This window comes from Phascolarctos cinereus, unplaced genomic scaffold (assembly GCF_003287225.1).
Source record: "Phascolarctos cinereus isolate Bilbo 61053 unplaced genomic scaffold, phaCin_HiC Scaffold_4;HRSCAF=312, whole genome shotgun sequence".
Lineage (NCBI taxonomy): Eukaryota > Metazoa > Chordata > Mammalia > Diprotodontia > Phascolarctidae > Phascolarctos > Phascolarctos cinereus.
Window position 1 is genome coordinate 81,341,786 of NW_027555847.1, and position 25,325 is coordinate 81,367,110.

The 25,325-nt window shown below is 37.8% G+C and overlaps 1 protein-coding gene across 1 annotated transcript in view; it reads right to left on the minus strand.

Annotated features, from left to right (window-relative positions):
* Positions 1-1,874: 1,874 nt before the first annotated feature.
* RAMP3 (receptor activity modifying protein 3) overlaps positions 1,875-25,325 on the minus strand; it is a 54,857-nt gene continuing 31,406 nt past the window's right edge. The window contains exon 3 of the mRNA XM_020971573.2: positions 1,875-3,553. Coding sequence (XP_020827232.1) covers positions 3,298-3,553 — 256 coding nt within the window. The 3' untranslated portion in view covers positions 1,875-3,297. The remainder of the gene's footprint in view (positions 3,554-25,325) is intronic.

Consider the following 25,325-nt stretch of genomic DNA (forward strand, 5'->3'; position numbering starts at 1 on the left):
GAGCAGTGATTAATAGGTCAATGTTAACCTTTGGGATATCTCTGGTAGACTGTCAGCGAGATTTTGTCCTTAGTCCATGTTATTCAAAATTTTAATCAATGTCTTTGTATATCCACATCTAGTACAGTGCCAGACATATAGTAAATGAATAATAAATGCTTGCTGATTGGTTGATTAATTGGATGAAGGCACAGATAACATGCTTAGCATTTTTGCTAATAATCTAAACCTGATAGAGGTAGTTAATACATTAAATTATAGAGACAATAATAACAATAGCTAATATTCATAACTTGAAAACCAAGATTCAAAAATACCTTCACAGACTAAAATAATGGGCTAAATCTAATTAGATGGAATTTAACAGTGATACAAGTAAAATACTGTTTGTGCAGTCATTTCAGTCATGTCCAACTCTTTGTGACCCCATTTGGGGTTTTCTTCACAAAGATTATGGAGTGGTTTGCCATTTCCTTCCCCAGCTCATTTTACAAATGAGGAAACTGAGGCAAATAGGGTGAAATTATTTGCCCAGGGTTCAAAAAGATAAATTGCAGAAACATGGAATGGGGACAGCACAGCTAGATAATTTAAATAGAAAAGGTTGGAAGATTTTTAGCAGATTGTAAGCTCAAAGTGAGTCAACAGTGTGAAAGGGTGGCCAAAATATTAGTGTGATTAACAAAAGAACTGGGTCCTGAATGAAGAATGTGATAGTCTCATTATACACTGCTATGGTCAGAACACATTAAGTATTTTGTTCAGTTCTGGGTATATTTTAGGAAGGAATTTAATCAACCAAAACACATCCAAAGAAAGGCACCCATGACAGTGAGGCAAAAGTAGACTATAGCATATGAAGATGAGTTGGAAAACCTGCAGATATTAGGAAAGGAAACTTGGGGCAAGGTGAGAATAGGGTAACTATTTAGAGGACTATAATGTTGAAAATTAGGACTTGATTTCTGTTTGGCCTCAGAAAGTAGAACTAGAAGAATTGTTTGAAGCTACAGGGAGGCAGATTTAGGCTTGATGTAAGGAAATAAAATTCTTAACAATTACAAATGGGTTCAAATCCCACCTCTGAAACTTACTAGCTATATGATCATGGGCAAGGCACATGTCTTCTCTAGGCCTCAGTTTCTTCATCTGTGAAGATCAAATGAAATAATGTATGCAAAGCACTTTGCAAACCTTAAAGTTTTGACATATATTGTCAGTTACTATCATGATAATCATCATCCCCATAGCTTTCCAAAAGTTGAATAGTCTGCCTTAGGAGGTAATAGGTTTGTTCCAATCACTAGAAGTCTTCAAACATAGGGTAGATAAGTACTTGCTGGTAATGTTGTAAATTCCTATTCAACCAGTACTAGATTATCTCTGCATCTTTTCCAACTCTGAGAGCCTGTGATTAAGTTTCCAACAAATGTTCAGAGTCCCATACAGCCACTAGGGATAGATTAAGCAATGATTCTCTAAGTTATAGGAGATATTTTGAGAAAACGAAAACAATTCCTCCAATAGATTTTACAAGGCTGCTTAGCAATCTGTGGCTTTTAAAACATCTCAGTGTAAATGAATTCACTGGTGTGGTATCAGCAAAGCACTCACAAAGAACTTCTAAATCTAATTCCTGGATCACTGTCAAGGAATAGAAAGTCAGACTGCTACAAAAGAAAACCATTGCTGCATCTGTAATCCAATTGACAAGAAGAAAGAACAACCCAATCTGCATAACTGATCTGGGGAGAAAATCAACAGAAATATGATCATTAGAACAACAGCAATAAATAACATGGTCTACTTCTCTCAGCATTGATGAAAGCATTTGCTGTTTACTAGAGCAGTGTGAAAGAAGACAAAAAAAAAAATAAAACACCAAATATACACATTTACTTAGAGACTTTTTAAAAACAGAGGACCACTGAATAGTTCAAAACCATAAACACATCTTACATGTAGGAATTATACACACAGTTGTTACAAACACAAATTTTGCTCCCTTAAGAATAAAAGAGCCAACTGGGACCCAAGAAAGATACATTTAAAGAATGAAAAATTTTGGCTGAAGAAGCCAAACTGGACTATTCACTTCACATGGATTATTTAAAGGACAATTGAGAAGTGACAGGAAAGGGGCTCAAAGAAGGAACAGGGAAAACAATTGCCCAGCAAACACACAGGCATCCACATTTTTATGGCAACCTGTAGAAATAGATTTCTCCCACTTTGCTGGAGAAGCTGTTTTCTTCCCCATTCTATGTAATCCACACTGTCTGCTACAAGCTTCCTTGTGGCTTTTTTTTTCACTCCTAATGCATGTCCTAATCCATCTAAAAAGAAAGCCAGTTTCTGACAGTTAACATTTCAAAGGCATCTCTGCCGCCTGGGTATTCTATTATTTATAGAACACTGTGCACACACAATCCCTTTGGGAGCAGAGAGAGGCATGGGAAGAAACCAGTCAGTACTCATGTTTTCATAAAAGTGACAGCAATAATTAAAGAACAAATGAAGGAATCTGATGTATCTAGCTTCTTCATTACTCCTTGACAAATTAAGGCAGTTCACTTCCTATCACTCTTTCCTCATTGTGAGAAAGGGGTCTGCATCCTTCTTGAAGCTAGTTTCATGTCCTTCTCAAGTCAAGAAGTCCATCCTTACGAAGCACTTCTGTTAACATCCCTTCGTGTGATATGGTCCTTTCTCCTTAAAGGTGTTTGTTTGAATTGTTGTCTTCAAAACAGCAGTACCCATCTTTGGTTGTATTGTCTTCCTTTTGCTACAAATAAAAGAACTGAGATAACCTTCTGGGAAATCCATTAGTGGAAGACCTTTGGTGTCAAGCTCACAACATAAGCCTTCTACCAACTCAGAGACAAGTAACTCAAACTTTACCATAGCTATTTGTGAGATGAATGATTAGCTAGAAACAATGGATAAACTTAGTTCTCACTGGCCCACACTGCCTTTCATCTTTCTGTATTCAGCAGCTTCTACACTGTCAATTCCTCTAGAAATTTCCATTTTGTCCCTGGTAGAGTTAGAAATATGATGAAACCCAGTGTCTTTACATCATTAAAAATGAGTCGGTTTCATGACACAAACCAAACTCCAAAATGGCAGCTTTTCATCAAGACTTTTCAAGCCCAGAAAGATTTCCTCTGGATAGGAGCTATTTAGGCTGAAGCAGCCTTACATAGACAATGGTTCCTGATGCTTGACTTCTGCTGGGTTGTTTTTTTTTCCAAAAAAAAAAGGGAAACAAGGAAAGTCAAAAGAGGAAAATGCAGGCTACACCAAAACATCATTCCGTTTACTGCACCACACCACCAAGCTCGCCATGCCCACTGTCAGCAGGACAGGAATCAGAATCAGCGGAATGAGAATTTCATCTGGTGGATCTTCCCAATGCACTTTGTCCGACGTACAGTTGGAGAAGAACTGTTTGTGAACTCCTGTGATGAAGCCCTCTGTCACGGGGTTGGGCCAAAAGCACCCCACAATGTTGGTTTCAAGTTCTGTGCAAGAGGTAAAGTTGTCATAGTACCTAAAGAAGGAAGAAGAGGGAAAACTGGAATTAAGATATGAAAAGAGCAACCCACTGCTATAAGTTTCCAAGTCCAGATAAAATACAGCACAAGATTTAATTTTTAAAGAATGTAAATGTGAATTCTTGCATTTTTGGTGCATATATCCAACCAATCAAGTACAGTCTTGGAAAGATTCAACTTAACAATTGTACATAAGAAAAGACTTGGGAATTTTATGATTCATTACTGAATCACATCGTTTCAGAGTGGGAAGAGACTTCAAAGCCCATCTATTTCACCCGTACCTGTAGAGGAATTCCTCCTACAAAATATCTAACAAATGGCCATCTATCCTGCACTTAAAGACCTGCAATGAGTAGGAACGCACTATTTCAGAAACAAACCATTCCACTTTGGGTCATTTGATTCAATAAAAAGTTTTTCCTTACCTTAAAGCCTAAATTTTCCTCTACAGCTTCTAGCTATTAATCTTAGTTCTGCCCGTTGGGATCAAACAGACAAGTGTATTCCCCCTCCCTCATGAAGCTGTTCAAACATTTAAATACAATTCTCTTGTCTGCTCAGTTTTCTCTTCTCTAGGCTAAACATTCCCAATTCCTTTAGACAATCCTTATGTGGCATGTGCTAAGTACTCTTTGCCAATGGTCTCCAATCTTCTTGAATAATTAGAATGCTTTCCTCATTTTTTTTTGGAGATGTCTTTTTCTACCTCAGTCTCCCATGAATTGTTGCACTCTGTTATCATCTTCATATGACTTTTAGTAGCTACAGTTTCTTGGAGGGCACTTCTCTCTCTCTCTATTTTAATGCATAAAGCACAGGGAGGTCGCCCAGTCAGTACCACCCAAAGAAGCTGATAACAAGTGAAATTATCACTAAGTCACTGTTTCTAACAGTCATCAATGTTAGCTCTCTCCCAGTCACATTAGTTTCCTGTTCATTGTAGAAATATCTAAACTATGGTTCCCTCTGTAATATTATTTGGCAGGACAATAATTTAACTAATGAAAAACTGGAGAACTCTTCGCAGCTGCATATCTTCCATATCCATATTAACCAAACCTTAAAAACACTTAAAGTATGAAAAATTCATAACTTGTTTGTTTCTGATCATACTCACACCAAAAAAAGTGGAGACAGAACCAAGGTATGAATTATTGACTGGTAATTTATAAACCATTTTCCTGCAAAATATGAAGTTAATAAAAGAATATGCCCAGAAAAAAAAATTCAATTCTTTTTCCAGCTTAGATATCTATTCACAATATAATCTGAAGTTTGATGTTAAGTATCTCAGGGATTCTGGCAGAAGTTTAAATCACATTGGATCATATCTTTCACTCCACTGTAATGATTTATGCACTGTGGCGCTTACCAAGTTCAACTATGTTTAAAAAAAATAATGATTGGAAACAATTTGAAAACAATTGACCATCTCAACAACTATAATTTCTGACACAATCAACTTATGAACATCTCTTAATTCAAATTCTTGCATCCTATCATTTAAAGAAAAAGCTATCATTTGAAGGTCATGTTATGGTCATCTGGACAAGTATCCCAAGTAAAGTATTTGAAAACTATGTAAAATCCTCTTCTCAAATCTCTTTTTCTCAAATACTTAACAGAGCAGTTTCTATTAAGAACTCAGCTGAAGAGTCTTTAACTATAGGCCAGCAATGGACTTATACTTACACTCAAGAATCAGCAGAGCTAAGTGCAGAGAGGGTCCTCACTAAAAGACCTAACAGGTAATGAATTATTTTGGCCCACAACAATTCATAAAGCTATTTATTAAGGAAAGGAGAGGGCGAAGAAGGGAAGGATGTGATCAGCATTGGTAGGAGGAATATTCATACTGATGAAATCAAGCACCTTTTGCTTTCTGGATAGCACAGTTGGTAAAACTAGCACTATCATATAACCATGGTTATTTAATGCTTTAGCCTTACAAAATACAATCTTTTGCTTTTTAATCTCACCAATAGATATTTAATGCATATCTGTTTTATAGGACTAGTACTTAGCTGAGTCCCTGATCTTCTGGAGTTCACATTCTAGTGAGCAAAGGAACAATTCAAACAAACAAACATTTAATAAATGTCTATCTGTGCAGGCTACCGAACTAAGTGCTGGGGCTACAAAGCTGAAAATTGCATGGTCCACGACCTCAAGAAACTCAATCTACTCAGAGAATGGGGAGTGGGAGAAAGAGGTTATAACACATACACAGTTAAGTATAATGCAAGGAAGAGGCAGCTCAAAGTGATAACAAAGTGATTTGTGTACATTTGAAGAAGAGATCATTTTCCCCAAAGGAAATTAGACAAGACTTCATGGTAGAGGTGACACCTAAGCTTAAAAAAAGAAAAGGATTTCAACAAGTGCAACAGATGAGAGTTTATTTTGCTATTAGTCATTTTTGTTTTGTCCTTTCTAATACAAAGGAAATTCTCATCAGCAGAGAAAAATATAAGCAAGGTAAGGATTGATCAGTTGTAACTTCTCTATCACCCATTATCACTATCCCATCCATTCTAAGCAACAGTCATAGCTCTTTTCTGATCCCTTTCCTTCTCCCAGTAGTTTTTTTTTCCATCTTCTAATAGTGTTTTCCCCAATTACATGTCAAGATAATTTTTAGCATTCATTTCTACGAGATTTTGTGTTCCAAATTTTTCTCCCTCCCTTCCCTCCCCTTTTTCTAAAATGGCAAGCAATGTGATATAGGTTATACATGTGCTATCATGTAAAAAATATTTTATATTAGTCATAGTTGTGAAAGAAACAGATCAGAAGGAAAAAAACACAAAAAAAGAATAAAGTAAGTGAAAAAATATGCTTCAATAGCATTTTCCTTCATGAGTTCTCTGTACTTGTCTTGGATCATTGTTTTGCTGAGAAGAGCCAAGTCACTCATAGCTGATCATCACACAATGTTGCTGATACTGTGTGCAATGTTTTCCCTGGTTCTGCTCATTTCACTTTGCATCAGTTCATACAAGTCTTTCTAGCTTTTTCTGAAATCTGTCTGTTCACTATTTCTTATTGCACAATAGTATTTCATTACACTTACTGGGGAAATTGGTCTATAATTTTCTTTTTCTGTTTTAGCTCTTCCTGGTTTAGATATCAGAACCATATTTGTGTCATAAAAGAGTTTGGTAGGACTCCTTCACCTATTTTTCCAAATAGTTTATATCTGGAACTAATTGTTCCTTAAACATTTGGTAAAATTTGTTTGTGAATCCATCTGGACCTGGGAATTTTTTCTTAGGTAGTTAATTTATGACCTGTTCAATTTCTTTTTCTAAGATGGGGTTATTTAGGCATCCTATTTCCTGATCTGTTAATCTCAGTAATTTTTTTCATAAATATCCATTGCTTTCACTCAGATTGTCAGATTTATTAGAATATAATTGGGCAAAATATTTCCTAATAATTATTTTAATTTCTTTTTTATTTGTGATGATTTGACCCTTTCATTTTTGATACTGGATTTTTGGCTTTCCTCTTTCTTTTTTTAATCAAATTAACCAATGGCTTGTCTACCTTATTAGGTTTTTTCCATAAAACCATCTCCTAGTTTTGTTTATTAGCTCAACAATTTTTTCACTTTCAATTTTACTAATCTCACCTTTGAAATTTCCAATTTGGTGCTCAATTGGGGATTTTTAATTTGTTCATTTTGTAGTTTTTTTTAGTTCCATGCCCAATGCATTGATCTGCTTTGTCTCTATTTTGTTGATGTAAAAATTTGATGAAATAAATTTTCCTCTAAGTACTGCTTTGGCCGCATCCCATAAATTCTGAGATGTTGTTTCATTGTTGTCATTCTCTTTAAGGAAATTATTGACTGTTTCTATGATTTGTTCTTTGACCCAGTTGTTCTTTAGGATTACATTATTTAGTTTCCAATTAATTTTTAATCTATCTTTCCACTGCCCTTTGTTGAATATATGGCATTATGATCCAAAAATAATACATTTAATATTTCTACCTTTCTACACTTGATTTTGAGGTTTTATGCCCTAAGATATGGTCAATTTTTCTGTAGGTGCTATGTACTGCTGAGAAAAATGTATATTCCTTTCTGTTCCTATTCAGTTTTCTTCAAAGGTCTTCCATCTCTAACTTTTCTAAGATTCTATGCACCTCCAGAGTTTCTTGTTTATTTTTTGGTTGGACTTATCAAGTTCTGAGTGAGGTCCCCCAATATTATAGTTTTGCTATTTCCTTCTGTAACTCACTTAACTTCTCCTTTAAGAATTTGGATGGGGGGCAGCTAGGTGGCGAAGTGAATAGAGCACCAGCCCTGGAGTCAGGAGGACCTGAGTACAAATCCGGCCTCAGATACCTAACAGTTACTAGCTGTGTGACCCTGGACAGGTCACTGAACCCCAATTGCCTCACCAAAATAAATAAATAAATATATGTTTTTTTAAAAAAATAATTTGGATGCTACAGTGCAGCAAGGTGGCACAGTGGATAGAGTACTGGCCCAGGACCTGAGTTCAAATCTGGCCTCAGACACTTGATACTAGCTGTGTGACCCTGGGTAAGTCACTTAACCCTAATTACCAGACCAAAAAGCAAAAAAAAAGAAAAGAAAAGAATTTGGATGCTATACTACTTGGTGAATGTATGTTTAGTATTGATATTACTTCATTGTCTATGGTACTGTTTAGCAAATACATAGTTTCCTCCCTTGTCCCATTACACAGATAGAGGGTATAAGGTGAATTGGAGGAAATGACACACACAAAAAATTAATTGAGGGATGAGAAAGAGAAGTATACTGGGTGCAGAAGGATGGGAGAGGTAGAATGAGGTAAATTATTTCACATGAAGAAGTGCAGAAAATCTGTTATAGTGGAGGGAAAAATGAGAGGATGGGAGATGGGCATCACTTGAACCTTACTCTCATCAGTATTGGCTCAGAGAGAGAATAATATACATAATCAGTTGAATATAGAAACCTATCTTACCTAACAAGAAAGTAGGAGGGGAGGAGATTAAGTAAGGTGGGGGGGGTATGGGCGTGGGAGAGGGTGGAGAGGAAATTGACAGAAGAAAGAGCAGACCAGAGGACGCACTAGACAGAAAAAAAAACACTGCTGAGGAGGGAAAGAGTAAAAGGAGAGAGAGGACAAACAGGAGGAAGACTAGGTTGGAGGGAAATGCATGGTAACCATAACTGTGAATGTGAATGGGACAAACTCTCTCATAAAATGTAAGCAGATAGCAGAGTGGATCAAAAACCAGAATCCTACAATATGTTGTTTACAAGAAACACCACAAAGTAGAGAGACACACAGAGAGTAAAGGTAAGGGGCTGGAGCAGAATCTATTATGCTTCGGCTGAAGTAAAACAAAAACAAAACCAAGAGTAGCAATCTTGATCTCAGACAAAGCAAAAGCAAAAAATAGACCTAATTTATGGTGTTTGGAGGTGAATATGGGAGAGTTATAGCAATTTACTGCTTACTCTACCATCTTGGCTCCAGAAAGTCTACTCCCAAGATAGCTTCTTTTAAGTTGTTCTTAGCATCCTAGCTCATTCTGAGCTTTAGAACTCTTGATGATGTCCTTAGAATAACTTGGCATGCTTTTGTATTCATCCTGTCATCCGCCCTTGTTTCTATTTCCTATGCATATTTTTAAATCTAAGTTGTTTGATGAATTCTTTAAGCATCCACATCGAGATCTTCAGACAACTGCCATTTTCCTCATCTAAATTGTTTCTTTTTTGTGTCATCAGAATTTATTTTGAATTTTAAGAATTTTATTCTTTAGAGCTTCCTATCCTTCCTGGACTGATTTCCCCTGAAGAAATTTTAGTCCATGTGTTCTCATCCAACCTTCCTCTGAACCCTTGGAAATTTGCTGTTCTCAGAATCTAAAGAGCATGTCAGACTATGTCCAGCTTTCCTTTCCTCTGACACAAATTCTAAGAGAGAGTGGCCTCTCCTCCTCCTCTGCAAGGTTCTCATCCTTTTTGTGTCAGCAACCAGTTCCTTCCTGTTAGTGAGAATTAAGTTCATAATAGAACTTCCCCTTGACATTTCCACATTTTGAAGGATGAGAGTATCATTATGACAAATCTTATGGCCAAGAAATTATAAGTTTCTCTGCTATTGTTAGAGTGAGTGCGTGCTCCAGCAGATATCTAAATAATTGAGGACCCCTATGTCTTCTCTATCACACCTCTGTCCCAGACATTATCTGTTTCTCAAACTCTTCATCTGTCTCCCCTTTCCCTCTAGATGGCCTATAATACACTCTAATGACAAAAATTGTTTCTCCCACCACTAATTTTCACTCAACTGGTATGCTTTACTATGCTTCTCCTCTGCAATTCCTGGATTTCTTCACATGAGTCTATCATCTTAATATATAATGCTACGCTCACCATTCCTCCACATCCCTTTTAACTATCTCATTTCTTTTGAATAAGGCATATCCATCCGGAATCACATTCTAGTTATGGGCCTCATCCCACTCAGTTTCAGTGATTCTCATGAGGTCAAATACATTTCCATGCATCAGGACCTCTAGTTTATCTTGCTTATTGCTTATCCTTTTCACATTCCACTGCTCCTTTCTTAAATTTTGTCTCCTGGGAATTTCTTACCTTCTTTATTACTATCCATCTTCCTACACTGTAACTAGCATCTACAATATTTAACTTGGTATATGGATACACAGAGGTAGTTTTCTTCCTCTCCTTTCCTTTTCAGTTTAAAATTCTTTTGATTAGAGTTTCAAGACACCAGGTGAATATGTGTGTGTGTGTATATTATGTGTATACATATGTGTGATATATATATATATATATATATATATATATATATATATGTGAGTGTGTATTATATAAATATATATACAAAGCTACATAATAGTATTTTGTTTTTTCTAATTACACGTAAAGATAGTTTTCAACATTCACTTTTATAAGACTTTGAGTTCCAATTTTTTTTCTCCCTCTCTCCCTCCCCTCCTCCCCCCCAAGACAGCAAGCAATCTTACACAGACTACACATATACAATCATCTTAAACATACAGGTGAATATATTCTTATCAGCCTTTGTAAGGTGTATTCCATCCCTGGCCAATAGCCAGTTCTCCCCATATTTAAAGCTATAATTCAGAAATCTAAAACCCACTTTCAGACCCCATCATTTTAAGCATATTCACTTCCCCAAAACATTTTTCTCTTATACATTACTTGCTTTTAATGGGCTTCATGGAAGAAAACACCACCTGTAACCCCTCTGGGCTTCTGTTTCTCACCCATGACCTTGTAATCTTTGGCATGTCTTTAAATGTTCCTTCTGGCAGTATCATCTGTGCTTGCATCAGTCACCAAAAGCAACTAATGGTTATCCATTTTGACAAAATCTTAGGAGCTTCTCTGTTGTATCTCAGATACTTATCCTAGGAAGCCAAAACACCTCCCAGTTGTTATCCAAGAAATAGTTGCCTCAGTACCACTGATCAGGGAGTTACCAACCATCACTATTTCCCATCACTAAAGGCCTTCCCATGACCTTTATTGTATTATTACTCACCTAATGGATCTACTTTAACATCCCTTTGAAGTCAAACAACTATTTCCTTCCTAAGCATCCAAACCCCTTCTCTTTTGGAAGTCTCAAATTTGTTTTTAGCTTCAAGTGCTCAGTAGTCCTTTTTCCCTTCCTCTTCTTCATGACTTTCTCCCACTCTCCAAACTCACATTTCTCCTCTACCTCTTCAGCCAGATATGTTGCTTGGATCAAAAGAAAGTGCTAACTCAACGACCTCTTCTTCATCCCTTCCCCCTTTGACAAGCACAGTAGCCTAGGCTTTTGCAGGAGAGACTGCTATAACAAAAGTATACTTGTAAAAACATCAAGGCAAGGGGGTCTTACCCTGTGGAGGTAATTTCTGGATATGTAGAACTGCTTCTGCAATATCCCCTTCAGTTCAGTATGAGAGGCTGTATAGGAGGGTGGGCCTCAAAGAGACAAAGATGGGTTCAAGTCCCACAACTGGCATACTAGCTGTGGGAACCTCAGCAGATCACTTAACTTCTCCATATCCTAGGAAGCCCTCTCAGACACTAAGTTTCAAAAAAAAGTGCCAATCCATATTAATAATTTCATCATCACAACTCCTTAATCAAATTAAATCACAAGCCCAGTCCAAAACAAAAATGCACATTAAGAAAATGTTGTAATGAACGTGTAGGAAAATCAAAGAGGCTTGTGCTGGCCACAATGCCTGCAAAAGTCAGAAACATTGTTACCAGCAGAAATACCTAACAAAGTCAATTATGAAGAAAAAAGGGGAAAGTGTAGCCCTTTAGGTTTCACCTACCCCTTTTGTTCCTGTCCTCAGGCTCAAGTGCTTGCTAACCAAGGAGCATTACAGCAGCTAAGCTACACCGCCACACAAATCTAGGTGGAGACCCCAATGTAGGCTTTGGAAATTCATACTGAATGTCCAGGACTTGAGAGGACTTAAAAGGAATTTTATCAGTCTAATTCAGACAACTGTCTAGAGCCAAGAACCTTGGATTCAGGAGAATGATGGTCAATAGAACAGGCAATCTCAATATGGAGCTTCTGTTGGCTTTTTCTGGCTATGATGGCTTGTGGTCCTGGGGTAGGTACTGAAACATTTCTAGCCAACTTTTGACTACGTTGCCTGAAAAAGTCTTACTAGTCACTGTGCTTCCAGTAAATGATAGCAGAGAGTAGAACGTGGCCCAAAAGAAGCTAAATTAAATAGCTAAAGACTAACAACTGGTTAAGAAAAGTTCAGCCACCATTAAACTAGTTAGTGGCAACTAGGTCATGTCATGGAGAAAGGAATAGACTTGGCTTTCAGAAAACCCAAATTCAAATTCTGCCTCAGATACTTATAAGCTGTTCAACCCTGGGTGACTCACTTGACTTCTCTCTGCCTCTGTTTCTGTCTTTGTAAAATGGGTTTAACAATAATAGCTGCCTCGCAGTGCTTTTGTAAAGATCAAAATAGACAGTATGTATAAAAGGCTTTGGATTCTTGCAAACTTTAAGTAACTATATATAAATGTTAGTTATTCTTGTTGCTCATGTTGCATGTTGTTGTTACCAGTGGAGACATCCAGTGGAGAGTGGAACTACAACGTGATGAAAAGATGATGTGTAGAAAGCAAGAACGTGACAAGAAGCAAGGACAAGCCGTCCAATAGAAACAACACAACTCCCAGCTGCCTGCACGTAGGCAGCGTCTAGTAGAGAACAAAATGATTGCATAATCAGAAGTCATCGGTGACTTAGTGACATTAGAAATATGGGTTGTCCCAAACATTCATGCATAGCCTGACACATGTGGTCTCCATCAAATGCCCTCTGGACATGTCCCCCATGTGAATGCCCTCCATGAGTGTGCTTTACATTCATTATTCATACATATGCCTTTCAAGTAAGTGTTCTAGTCATACATCTATGTGTATGTACTCTCTCCACCGGTATGTCGACAACTCAGAGAAGAGTGTACCCAGTGTACGGACGGGGGAATTTTTTCTAGTCACTTACTTTGTTATTCTTTTTAAGTACTTTTTGCTTTTCACTGATGTGCCTTTTGTCCTTATAAAAGTAAACAACTTGGTGGAAACATATGAGCTATGATTTTGAGAGGTTGCTGACCCATGGTGCTTCAAACCCAGGGTTGCTTTCTGGGCCTCCATATTTGTTGGGAAGGAGGTAGCACAGTTACCACCAGATGGCATCACATCACTCTTGGAGAAGGACAAATGTCTCATTATTTCTCTGCCATGTATAAGATAGATGGCCCAAAGCTCCTTAGTTCCACTTCCAAGCCCTGGAAGAATGAGGCCAGATGATTTTCATCTTCTTTGCAGATGCCTGATGGTGGCCACAATGTCCCAAATGTTTTCCAGAATATGCCAATGAGCACAGCTCTAGCCCCCAGAGATGTTTACACTAAACACAGCTGAGGGGAAAGAGCGGTGAGAGCAAAAGAAGAGAGCTGCATTTTCTCTGTTAGCTGGGGCACCTCTCTGCTGCTCCCTTCCTCCTCACCTTAGAACCCTAACTTCCAAGGAGACAGTGGATATAAACAGAAAGGGATTCTAACGAGGTGAAGTGAAGCAGGTCTGGTCATCAGTTGGACTCATTCCTTCCCTTCCATGTCTCAGCTAGGACAACTTGGTTTGGTTGTAGAAAGGAGGATCTAAATTCTTTGCTACTCTGAAATTTTACTAGTGCCAAGTGCAAAGAAAGGATTTGGAATCCATTACTGCTTCTAGAGAAATAGTCCAATCTCCACCGTAATATTCCCAATAGTCACGGGAAATGCTTTGGCTGGAAAACAAATCTCTCATGGAGTTACTTAATTCTATTAAAGATCTCAATTTATCACCCACAAAATATTGTTTTCCTTAAGATTGCAGAAAAAAATAGGGTCAAGTATGTCTAGTTTCCTAAATTATGCAGCTGCTGCTGCTTCTTTGTTGCTTCATCCTAAGCCCAAATGATGGGTTAGATCTCTGGGAGAAATGCACAGTTCTTGGGGTAGAGGAAGGGAAAAGGTTCAAAGAGAATGCTGATGTTGCTCAGTTTCACCAAACGTCCTTTTCCTCTTCTTTATTCTTTATTATAAGAGATAGTGTCGTATAGTGGATAGAGAGTCAGCCTCAAAGCCAAGACAATCTGGGTTCAAATCCTGCCTCTGACACACACTGTCCATGTGGCACTGGCTGAGTTATGTAAGCTCTCATTGCTTTAGCAGACTCTCTGACTAAATTATAGAGAAGGTACTGAGCGTATTGATCTAAGGAGCTGCCTTACCTGGGAGTTCAAGTGAGGCAATGAAATCAGTTCCTATCCCTTTCATGAGAGATGGCTCTGTTTTTGTCTGCTTTTTGTAGTTTCATTTTTTCTCCTCAAGCTCATATTGTTAGCTGTCATTTCTTGCTGCCAACAAAATTATCCATAAAAGTTCTTCCCTTTTTTTCCTAATTTGCTGCTTCCAATATGTTGGGGCCGGGAAACTAGATAACTAAGTATGTTGGAACTAAGTGTAAAGTATGAGTCAAAAAACTCCAAGCAAAACTGAACAACTTTGCTTTGAGAAAAGTATGCAAACATTGTGACATCAATTTTGACAGTTCATAGACACACAAGTTGTCAATAGGTAACCTTCTGATGAGAGAAACTGTATTGTACAAGTGTTCTAAATAAAAATTAAAGCAAAAAAATTTCTGATCAGTTTCCAATTGACCACAATATGTAGCGCCACCGCCCCCACTGCCCCTGACACCACCACCATCACTACCACTACAAGACAGCACAGTGAGTAAAATGCCAGACACGGAGTCAACATTGACCTACGTTTGAATCTCACCTTTGAAGCCTCTTCAAGACAGTTTCCTCACCAGCTAAATGGGGATAATAATAACTGCAGGGTCTAACCGGGCCCCCCCCCCCCGCTTATAATGATGATCAGATGAAATAATGTACTTAAAATGTTTTGTAAGTCTTAAAGTACAATAAATGTTAGCCATTACTATTCCAGTTATTTATGAAGTTGCTTTAAAAAATGAAAAATGTCCCAATCATCATCATTCTGGAAAGAAAGGTCTTTAAAGTACACTAAGATGGGCATTTAATGTCTCTTTAAAAATTAAAAACACATTTTAATATTGCCATAGTTATTTATAAAACCTGGATACTATCAACTTTGCAGAGGTCTTTTCCTCTCTATAGCAAGACAATCATTAGCCTGCTTACCATGAAGTCAAAAGACGAGGGTTCAAATCCTAGATCTTACCCTGACTAGCTTAATGACAACAGAAATGGGGAAATTGGGGAAAAGGGCTGATTTGGGGGAAGTAAACAATGATTGTTACATCAAGCTCCAGAACATTACAGGGCTTCCTCAAACAGACCAATGAATACTCAAGAGAGGTTAGCCAAACAGTATGTATAAGAAAAATTAATAAAAGACCCATACTTATTGGAGGTGTTGTAGAAATACAAACACGCTAGTATACCATTGATGAAGCTGTGAATTCATCCTGTAAAATACCTTGAAGTTCTCCTATGAAAGTAACTAAAAGGTTCATACTCTTTAATCAAGAAATTCCACTGCTAGGCATATAACCCAAGAAGGTCAATTTTTTTTTTAATTCCATACAAACAAAATATTTACAGTAGCCCTTTTTGCAGTAGAAAAGAACCGAAAGCAAAATTATTTCCCTTGGCTGGGGAATGAAAAAATAAATTATGATACTTGAATGTAATGAAATATTACTATACTGTAAGAAATTATGAATATGATGAAAACAGAGAAATATGGGAAGCTTTATATGTATTGAAACAAAGTAAAATAAGTAGAACCAAGAAAACAATATACTCAACAACAACATAAATGGAAAAAAGACAACAAAATCAATCAGTACTAAATACCGTGAAATTATAATGGCTAAGCTTGACCCCAAGGAGGAGTTATGCACCTCCATCTTCTGCAGAAGTGGTAGAATATGGATTTAAAACACTGCATACAGTACCAGATTTTGTTGATGTTGTGCTTAATTGGGTTTTTCCTCTTTTCTTTGTTATAAAAAATAGCTTTCTGAATGGAGGAGGGAAAGAATAGACAATATAATTGATGTGAAAACAAAAGATATCAACAAAAAGAAAAATGTCAATTGTTAAGACCATGCTATGCAGTTGGAAGGCTAATCAAGTGAGTTAATGCATCAGTATGTTTAATTAGGACAGGCATTATGGATGGACAATGAATGGACCCTAAATTAAAGAAGAGAAAGAAAGCAGAATTCATTGCATTTAGGAAACTGTGTGATGTTTTTAACAATACCAAGCTGTTCCCTGTTACAAAGGCCCACATTCACATCAACGTTCTCCCAGCAACTCAAATGTTTGCAAGTCCTGGGACATCATGACCTCTGACAAATCAAAGTTGAAGTATTCCACATAGCAACAGAGACATGCATGGTAGTTAGCAACAAGTTTCCAAGAACTGTCTATGTACGAGAAGGGAAATGTATAATCAGAAAAAGGTGATGGGCAGGTAAAGTGTCAATAGCAAGGGATAACAGATGGACAGCCAGAATACTGGTACAAACACAATGTTAAAAAGACCCAGAGGAAAGTCTGTAGCACACTAGATTGATACTCCATCAGGACCTTCATGGACCAAAATTGCATAAGCTGAGAAAGGTTGCAATGAACACCAAGGGAGGCAATACCCATTTCCATCAGGTCATATATCTACTGAAGTATTAACAAGACAGTGAAAACAACACGTACTGTCTTTCCTTTATCATCTCTCAGATAGATGTTAGAAGATCAAACCCACTAATAAGAGCAGTATTGTTCTTTATAAATCCTCAGGAATGATAGTTGATAATTTAATTAGAGTTCTTAATTCTCATGCCTTTCATAATTGTTCATTCCTACAATATTGATGCTATCGTGTAAGTTCCTCTGGATCTACCCCACTTCATTCTGCACCAATTCACACAAGTCCTCCCAGGTCTCTCTGAAATAGTCTTTTTCTTCATTTCTTATACCACAATAATATTCCATTACATTCATATAGTACAATTTGTTCAACCATTCCCCTATTGATGGAAACCCAATTAGTTTCCAGTTCTTTACCACCACAAAAAAAAGAACCTATCTCAATATTTTTGTATCTATAGTACCATTTCCTCTTCCTTTCATCTCTTTGGGAGGTAGGCCTAGCTGTGGTATCCTTTTGTCAAAAGGTATGCACTGCTTTTAGTAACTTTGGGGACTTAATTCCAAATTTAAGCACATCTTTTTTTCACTTTTATCTATTTCCCGTTTAGTTTTTCTCCTTGCAGAAACTATAAGGAAATTATTGTGAAGGTGGCTCATTCAAGTGTAGTTATAAAGCTACTTAACTTCAGAGCTCCTCAGTGCCTTCCATCTAGAGTGTTGCTGGTCTGACTCACCCAGCCCAATCCACTTGTGTCTGTCACTGAAGTCAATCTAACACATGTGTAGGAAGGAGAAACTCAATCTAAGTAGGCATAAATTAAAGCATGAGCATAAACATTTACAATTATGCTTCAGGCCTCATCCAGAATCTTCCCAGCTGCATGTCTGCAATAAGTTATCAGCACAGAGAAGTGCTTTTAAGGCTATTTCTTGTTTTGAAATGTACATGATTTATTGGACTACTTCAATGACGTGCCATCAGCTGGAATTCTTGAAGATTTCCATGACTTCCCCAGATATGATGACATCTTCAGTTCTTTTTTTAATGTATTTTTAAAAAAATTTTCCCCAGTTACATGTTTAAAACAACTTTAACATTCATTTTTAAAACTCTGAGTTCCAAATTCTCTCCCTTCCACCCTCCCCACCCCCCCTACTGAGAAGGTAAGCAGTTTGATACAGGTTATACATGTGTAATCATACAAAATATATCTATAATAGTCATGTTGTGAAAGAAAACATAAACCAAAAAAAAAAAAACAAGAAAAATAAAGTTAAAAAGTATGTTTCCATCTGTATTCAGACACCATCAGTTCTTTCTCTGGGGATGGATAGCATTTTTCATCATAAGTCCTTCAGAGCTGTCTTGGATCACTGTATTGTTGAGAATCACTAAGTCATTCACAGCTGATCATCTTACAGTATTGCTGTTGCTTTGTACATAATATATTTCACTTTGCATCAGCTCATGCAAGTCTATCCAGGTTTTTCTGAGAGCATCCTGCTCATTATTTCTTATAGCACAATAGTATTCCATCATAATCACATACCATAACTTGTTCAGCCATTCCCCAATTAATGGGTATCCCCTCAATTCCTAACTCTTTGCCCCCAGAAATGAGCTGCTATAAATATTTTTGTACATATATGTTCCTTTCTTTTTTGTTTTTTAATCTCTTTTGGGATACAGACCTAGTAGTGGTATTGCTAAATCAAAGACTATGCATGGTTTTATAGCCCTTTGAGACCAACTCTATAGAATGGTTGAATCAGTTCACAATTCTACCAACAGTGTATTAATGTCTCATTTTTCCCACATTTCCTCCAACATTTGTCATTCGCCATTTCTGTCCTATTAATCAATATAGTAGGTATGAGGTAGTACCTCAGAATTATTTTAATTTGCATTTCTCCAATCAATAGTGAATTAGAGCATTTTTTCATATGGCTATAGATAGCTTTGATTACTTTACCTGAAGACTGATCATATCTTTTGCTCATTTATCAGTTCAGAAACATTCTCTGTTCTTTGATGGGAACACTACAACCCAATGATGTGAAGGGAAGGAAACTCTAGGTCTACCAGCAAAAGGATGGAATCTTTCACGGTAGGGAAAATTTGAACATAACATAAAAAGGAAGTCCTTTGTGCTAGAAGGAGAGTCCCCATCTGATTTTAATGTAGCCATTTTTCCATATCAAAATATTTCTATAGCATAAAGTTTTATTCAAAACTGGGGAGAAAGAAGATGAGTTAAAAAAAATAAGAATAAGAGGAAAAGAGAGAGTAGGAAGAAGCAGAAAGCATCATAGTATGCTAGAGAAAAGAATACATCAAGAGTCAGAAGACCTAGATTCAAGGCTGTGCTCCATCAAGTCAATATTTAAGCACCTACTGTATGCTAGGCACTAGTTATGGGCAGTGAAGCACACTAGATAAGTCACTTAATTTATCTGTGCCTCAGTGGCCTCACTTATAAAATGGAAATAATGACCCTTTTCCTACCTACCTTATAAGATTGTTGTGGGGATCAAGGGAAATGATATTTTAAAGGTAATTTTTGTATTCAAAATTGATTTTCAAAATCTAAGGTAGATACCTTGAAAGCAAGGGCTGTCTTATTTATCTTTGCTGCTCAGCACTTAGCATTGTGCCCAGTTTATTTTGGTTTGAGGTTTATTTGTTTGTTTTTCTCAGTCCTGTGATGTCATTAGTGTAACAAGCTCCCAGTGAAGAACTAACTCCTTCTACCAATTGGGGTTGGCATCTTCTTTGCAACTGAAAGTCTTAGAGAGTTGCCTCTGGCACTGAAAGTGACTTGCTTGGGGTTACACAGTCAGCAGGTTTCAAAGGCTAGACTTGAACCTGGGTCTTCCTAACTCCAAGCCAACTTTGTAATCCATAAGTACGTGCTACTGCCTCTCATGCCCTGCACAGACAAGGTATGTGATAAATGTTTTATTTAACTCTGAATGAATGAAGCACTCCACCAGGGAGGTTAGACAAAATAAAACAGAGGCTCTATTAATGTACTTAGTATATATTGCTTTTATATTTTCTAGAAAATTATTCCATCCCAAACAACTCCCCAGAACATCTAATGTTCAATATCATATCTCAAACAGAAAAACTGCTAGAAAGGCATAAAACTCATGTTGTATTTTATAGCCATTTCCTCTATGCCTAAGACAAAGATTGAAAAAGAAATCAAGTCAATAAGCATTTTTTAAGTGCTAACTCTGTGTCAGGCACTGTGCTAAATGCAGAGGATACAAAGAAAGACAAAAGATAGTCCCTGTTCATAAGAAGCTCACAGTCTAATGAGAGAGACAATTTGCAAACAACTATGTGCAAAACAAGCAAAGCACAGGGTAAAATGGAAAAATCAACAAGGAGAAGGCACAAGCATTATGGAAGACCAGGAAAGGTTTCTTGCAGTAGGTGAGATTTTAGCTGAGACAAAGGAAACCAAAGAAGCCAAGAGACAGAGATGAGGAGGGAGAGGGAGAGAGAGAGTTCCAGGCGTGGTGGATGATAGTGAAAATAATGAAAAAGTGAAAAAGAAAAAGATGAACTTTCAGAAAAGGGTAATGGATAGATAGATGGAGAGCTTTGCAGAAATGATAAAGCTTGGACTCTTGGCTTAACATTGGCATCACCCAGGTTGTGAGTTCTCATGAAGGCTTCTCAGGAATCCTAAAAGACAGGTACTCTCACTTTTTGTTTATGAAATGGGAAAAGACGGACGTATAAGCCATTTGGATTACTTTCTCTCTTTGATAACACCTGAATACAGGGACCCTATTTTACCCATAATTTTAGCCATGGGTTTGAAAATAAAAAGCTCAGTATAGCCCAGAATGAGCAGTCACATCGAGACAGCCACAAACCATCTAGACAAGATTTGCCATTTTTTATATTATGATGAAGTCAATCATTTACTCAGGAACATTAAGTAAGGCTTGGGCATCAAGGACTGTGCTCAGTGTCAAGGGAAATACAAAATTTAGATAAGGTATAGTTCATGTCCTCATGGAGCTTATAGTCAAACAAAGGGCTAAGACACTAATACAGATAATATTACATGGTCACAGTCTGGAGAGGAACAAGTCAAGTGTATCCATGAGACCCAAGGAGGATGGTTATTACTTATTGGGGTACAAGTTTATTAACACCGTCCTAGGGGAGGTGATATTTCAGTTGGGCTTTGAAGGCCACGAAGGGATTTAATAAGCGGAGAGGAGTGGGGAGACTCTGGCTTCCTATAAAATGAAGCAATTAGACTAGTTTCCTTCTAACTTAAAACCCTGTAATTCTACAACTGAAAATTTTCTGATCTTGTACCAGCTTGGAGAGTAAGAAAGAACTATAAGCTTCTTCCACTTTCCACTAATTTGTACTCTGATGATCTGTTCTAAAAGCACCATAACAGCCCTGTGTTTTGCTTCCTACCACTTAACTGACTAATTTAACAATTTCCACTACTTTCCGCCATCTCTACAGCCAAATGAAACTCAGCCCGTATTTTGCCTGAGCAATCCAAGAGAGCCCTCTGGTGGTAAAGGGCAAGGCTCATGCACAATACCCCAGGCCTAACACTGTCCCAAACAATATTCATATCTTCGGATCATAGGACTGTAGAACCAGAAGGGAAAGGAACCTTAGAAGTCATCCAATCTAACAAGCCATGAGGAAACAGAGGCCCAGAAAGATTCTAACTCTCTCAGGGTCATATAACTAGTTACAAGCAGAGCTAAATTTGACCCCAGTTTCTCAGACTCCAAATACAGTGCTCTTTCCAATGACCCATAATACTATTACAACCAATGCCCACCATGATAATGTGAAACTCTGCTGAAACGCCGCTCAGCCAATCTGCCCATTTTACATCATTCTTCCTAAGGAAATAATTGCTCCTCTTTTAATGTTGTATTTTTACCCAACCAATTTATAAAGTTAAGTGGCAAGTGCCCATACACTTGCCATGTATCACAAGAAACAACCCATTTTTCACTTGTCCTTTTCCCTTTCAAAAATTGTGTAATTTTTGAGCTAAAAGGGGTCGAGAGATATCAGTCAACTCCTTTACTTTACAGATGAGAAACTAAGGCCACAAGGAAGTGAAGCTAGTTAGTAGCATAAAAAAGTTTAATAAGCTAAACTTCATATTTCCCTCAATGCTGAGCAATATGCTCTATACATTGGCAATGCTTAATGTCTATTACAGAATGTTTGAACCCAGGATTAAATAACACATCTAACACTTGTGACTTAACTAGCTGTGTGACCCTGGTCACATCACTTAACTTGCTTTGGCTGTTCACAAAGAAGAAGCTGAGAAAGAAGAAGGTTCTTGACCTACAAAGAATGATGATATGGAATTACAGCTGCCATCAAAAAAGAAACCACGTGTAAGGAGCATCAAAAGAAGAGACAACTAGCAGTGGTCAATGACTCTTTGCAGAGTGGTACATGTCAACTTGACAAGCACAGCAGAGAGGTCTGCTGTGCTCCCATGGCACATATCCAGGGGGGTAACAAAGAACCTCTCAAGACCAGTCAGACCTAATGATTACTATTCACTGTTGGTAAGTCATATGGACACAAATGATATCATCATAATTTATCTGGAGAGGATTTCATAGGATCAGACACATAACTGAAGACCATAAGGATACACATGGTATTTCATCACTGCGGCCCATCAGAGACAAGGGATTCAGGCTAGAAAGGAGAGTCTTGGAAATGACCTTCCAGGTAAGCAGATTGTGCTCCAAATCACAACTGAAAATGTGGTCCAGATGACAGCAGCTGGGACAGGAATAATAACTGGGCCAAGCAAGATTTAGTAAAAATGTAATTGCCTGGAGTCCTAAAATTGCAATCAAAAGGACTTTCAACCAAAAAGTAAAAGGCAGGAGGAAAAGTGTCTATCAATTGAATGAGATGCCACAAATGGTAGCTATAATATAGGGGAAAGAATAGCAAGACAGGAGGCCAGAACTTCACAGAAAACAAGGAATCAAGGAAGGCGTCAGGAATGAAACACATGGCCTCAGATGACTTCATGTGAAATATACAAAGTACTGGCAACAAGCAAGGTGAACTAAGATATCCTAGCAGAAGGAGGTAGATTTGGCCTCATGGGCAGGAGACATAATTGGAATACAGCTCTTGAAGGGAATGACTTTATTCAAAAGGAAAAACAGGATCAGGAAAAGGTCAGAGGGGAGAGGGCATGGAATAGAGAGCCATATTATGACTTAAGTGAGGAAATCCAGGAACCTACGAGAAGGAAGGATATTGGAAAGCATTTGGGTAAAGATTAACAGAGTCAGGAACAAACCATCCTGTCATTGGAGTAGTCTACAGATCCCAAAGAGAGAAAAGGGAAATAAAAGAGGAATTTGAGAAACAAATTGGAAGCCAATTCATGAAGGGCTTGTGTCCTAAAAGTACACTTGTAAATTACTCAGCTGGGAAATCTGAACAAATTTTCCCTTGGAATCAATAGCTGCTAGAATCCCATGCTGGACAATAAAGGACCATTCAATCCATAATGTGGCTAAACTTCTTTCATCAATAGCATCTCCAAACCGTGAACATAAACCTTAAGAACTCCAGGTATCAACCTCTACACAAAACCCTTTCGGCCAAAGAACTCTAAAACCCAACCAGCCCTGGAGCCATTGTTTCTAAAGGCAATAGAGTCAGGCCCATCATTGTTGAAGGGCCGCCCCAGTTGCAACATCCTCCTCCTCTCAAACACACACACACACACACACACACACACACACACACACACACACACACACACACAATTGCTAAGCCACTGGCATTCTGAAATCATCTTGCATCCTTAATCACATCTGCTTCTCCAGGTCCTGGCTTTTATATTCTCCCTACATGTTGATTAGGAGTTTGAACTTAGACTGGAGGTTCATGATTGTTCTGACTAATCTAACTTCCTCCCTCCCTGTCTTGCTCTCTAAGACTCTCTCAAGGTTGTGACCTCACCATTTTCCCAGCAGACTTCCTTCTACTCTGATCTCATCTAACTAAAATTATATCTCCACTTTTGTATATAGTGAGTGGCCCAAGGTATCCCTTTAAGCAGCTCCACTTTTGTATATAGTGAGTGGCCCAAGGTATCCCTTTAAGCAGCTCACCACCACAATTTTCTGTCTTCCTCATTGTCTACTACCCTTTAGTGATGCTCTGCCCTGAGCTCATGTTAACCACAGGTGGCTCTGGCCACACAGCTATTTATTACTAACATCAAACTCTTCTAGGAGTCTCCAGTGGCTCAAAAGTATGAAATGAGGGGATCCTGGATTGGGAGAAGGCACAAGGACTCTGAGTGTCAGCTCTGGCTGTACAGGGGCCTCTTCCAATTCCAGAATCACAGAATGTCCAGTTGTTTCCTTTAACATAAATGCCACTTGCAATGCCATTTTGTTAACTAACATGAAACACCAAGGAGAAAGCCCTAAAGAAATAAACCCAGATATTATCTGGAAATCTATGGGCATTAAAAGAATTGTCTGGCCCATTATACTTTCCATTACTGCAATTCAAACCATTAAGAATAACTTTAAATGAATCTTCTGAGGATCTCCACTCTGAATAAAGCTCATTCTGGAGTTGGAAATAACTGCAATACCACCAAACATGGTGTTGCATAGCATCATGATAACAACTTTGTCAGCAAAGGGGAACATGGGTAAGTATGTCAATAACTTCCCATTTACTTTATCATAAAATGTTAGAAAACAATTTTAGTGATTTAGGCAAAGTGATTTCATAAACACTCAAATGATTAATCCCAGGAAGGTTTCAGATAGTGCATTAAGTCTGGCTTGGTATCAACAGTCCTGGAAGCCTATATGTTCAAAGTTAGGCTTTGGGTAACATCCCTGGGTAATAATTTATCTAAAAAAAAGGAAGAAAAAAGCCCAGAGGTTTGTTATCAAAATATATTGCCTATTGTGTTTGAGCACTGTTATCTCTTTGGAGCAGTAAGACAATATTTTCCAAGAGACAGCCTAGCATTTTTAATTCAGTTCTGGGCTTCGAGTCAGGAAGACTTCTACCTTCAGATCCTGTCTCTGACACTGACATGTGACAACCTAGCCTTTCCTATCTATCCAGTCTTTTTCACCCTTCTGAGCACTCTACGATGCATCCACACTGGACAACTTGTTCTTCAAACATGACACTCTTTCTCCTGTCTCTGTGCCTAACTGCATATAAACTACCTGCCTTGCTGTGTTGTAAGGATTAAACAACATGTAAAGCACTTTGTAAACCACTGTTATTGTTGTTCAGACATTTTTCAGGAATGTCTGCCTCTTCGTGACCCCATTTGGGGTTTCTTGGCAAAGACACTGGAGTGGTTTGCCATTTCCTTCTCCAGCTCATTTTACAGATGAGGAAACTGAGGCAAACAGGGTTAAGTGACCTACTCAGGGTCACTCCACTAATAAGTGTCTGAGGCCAGATTGG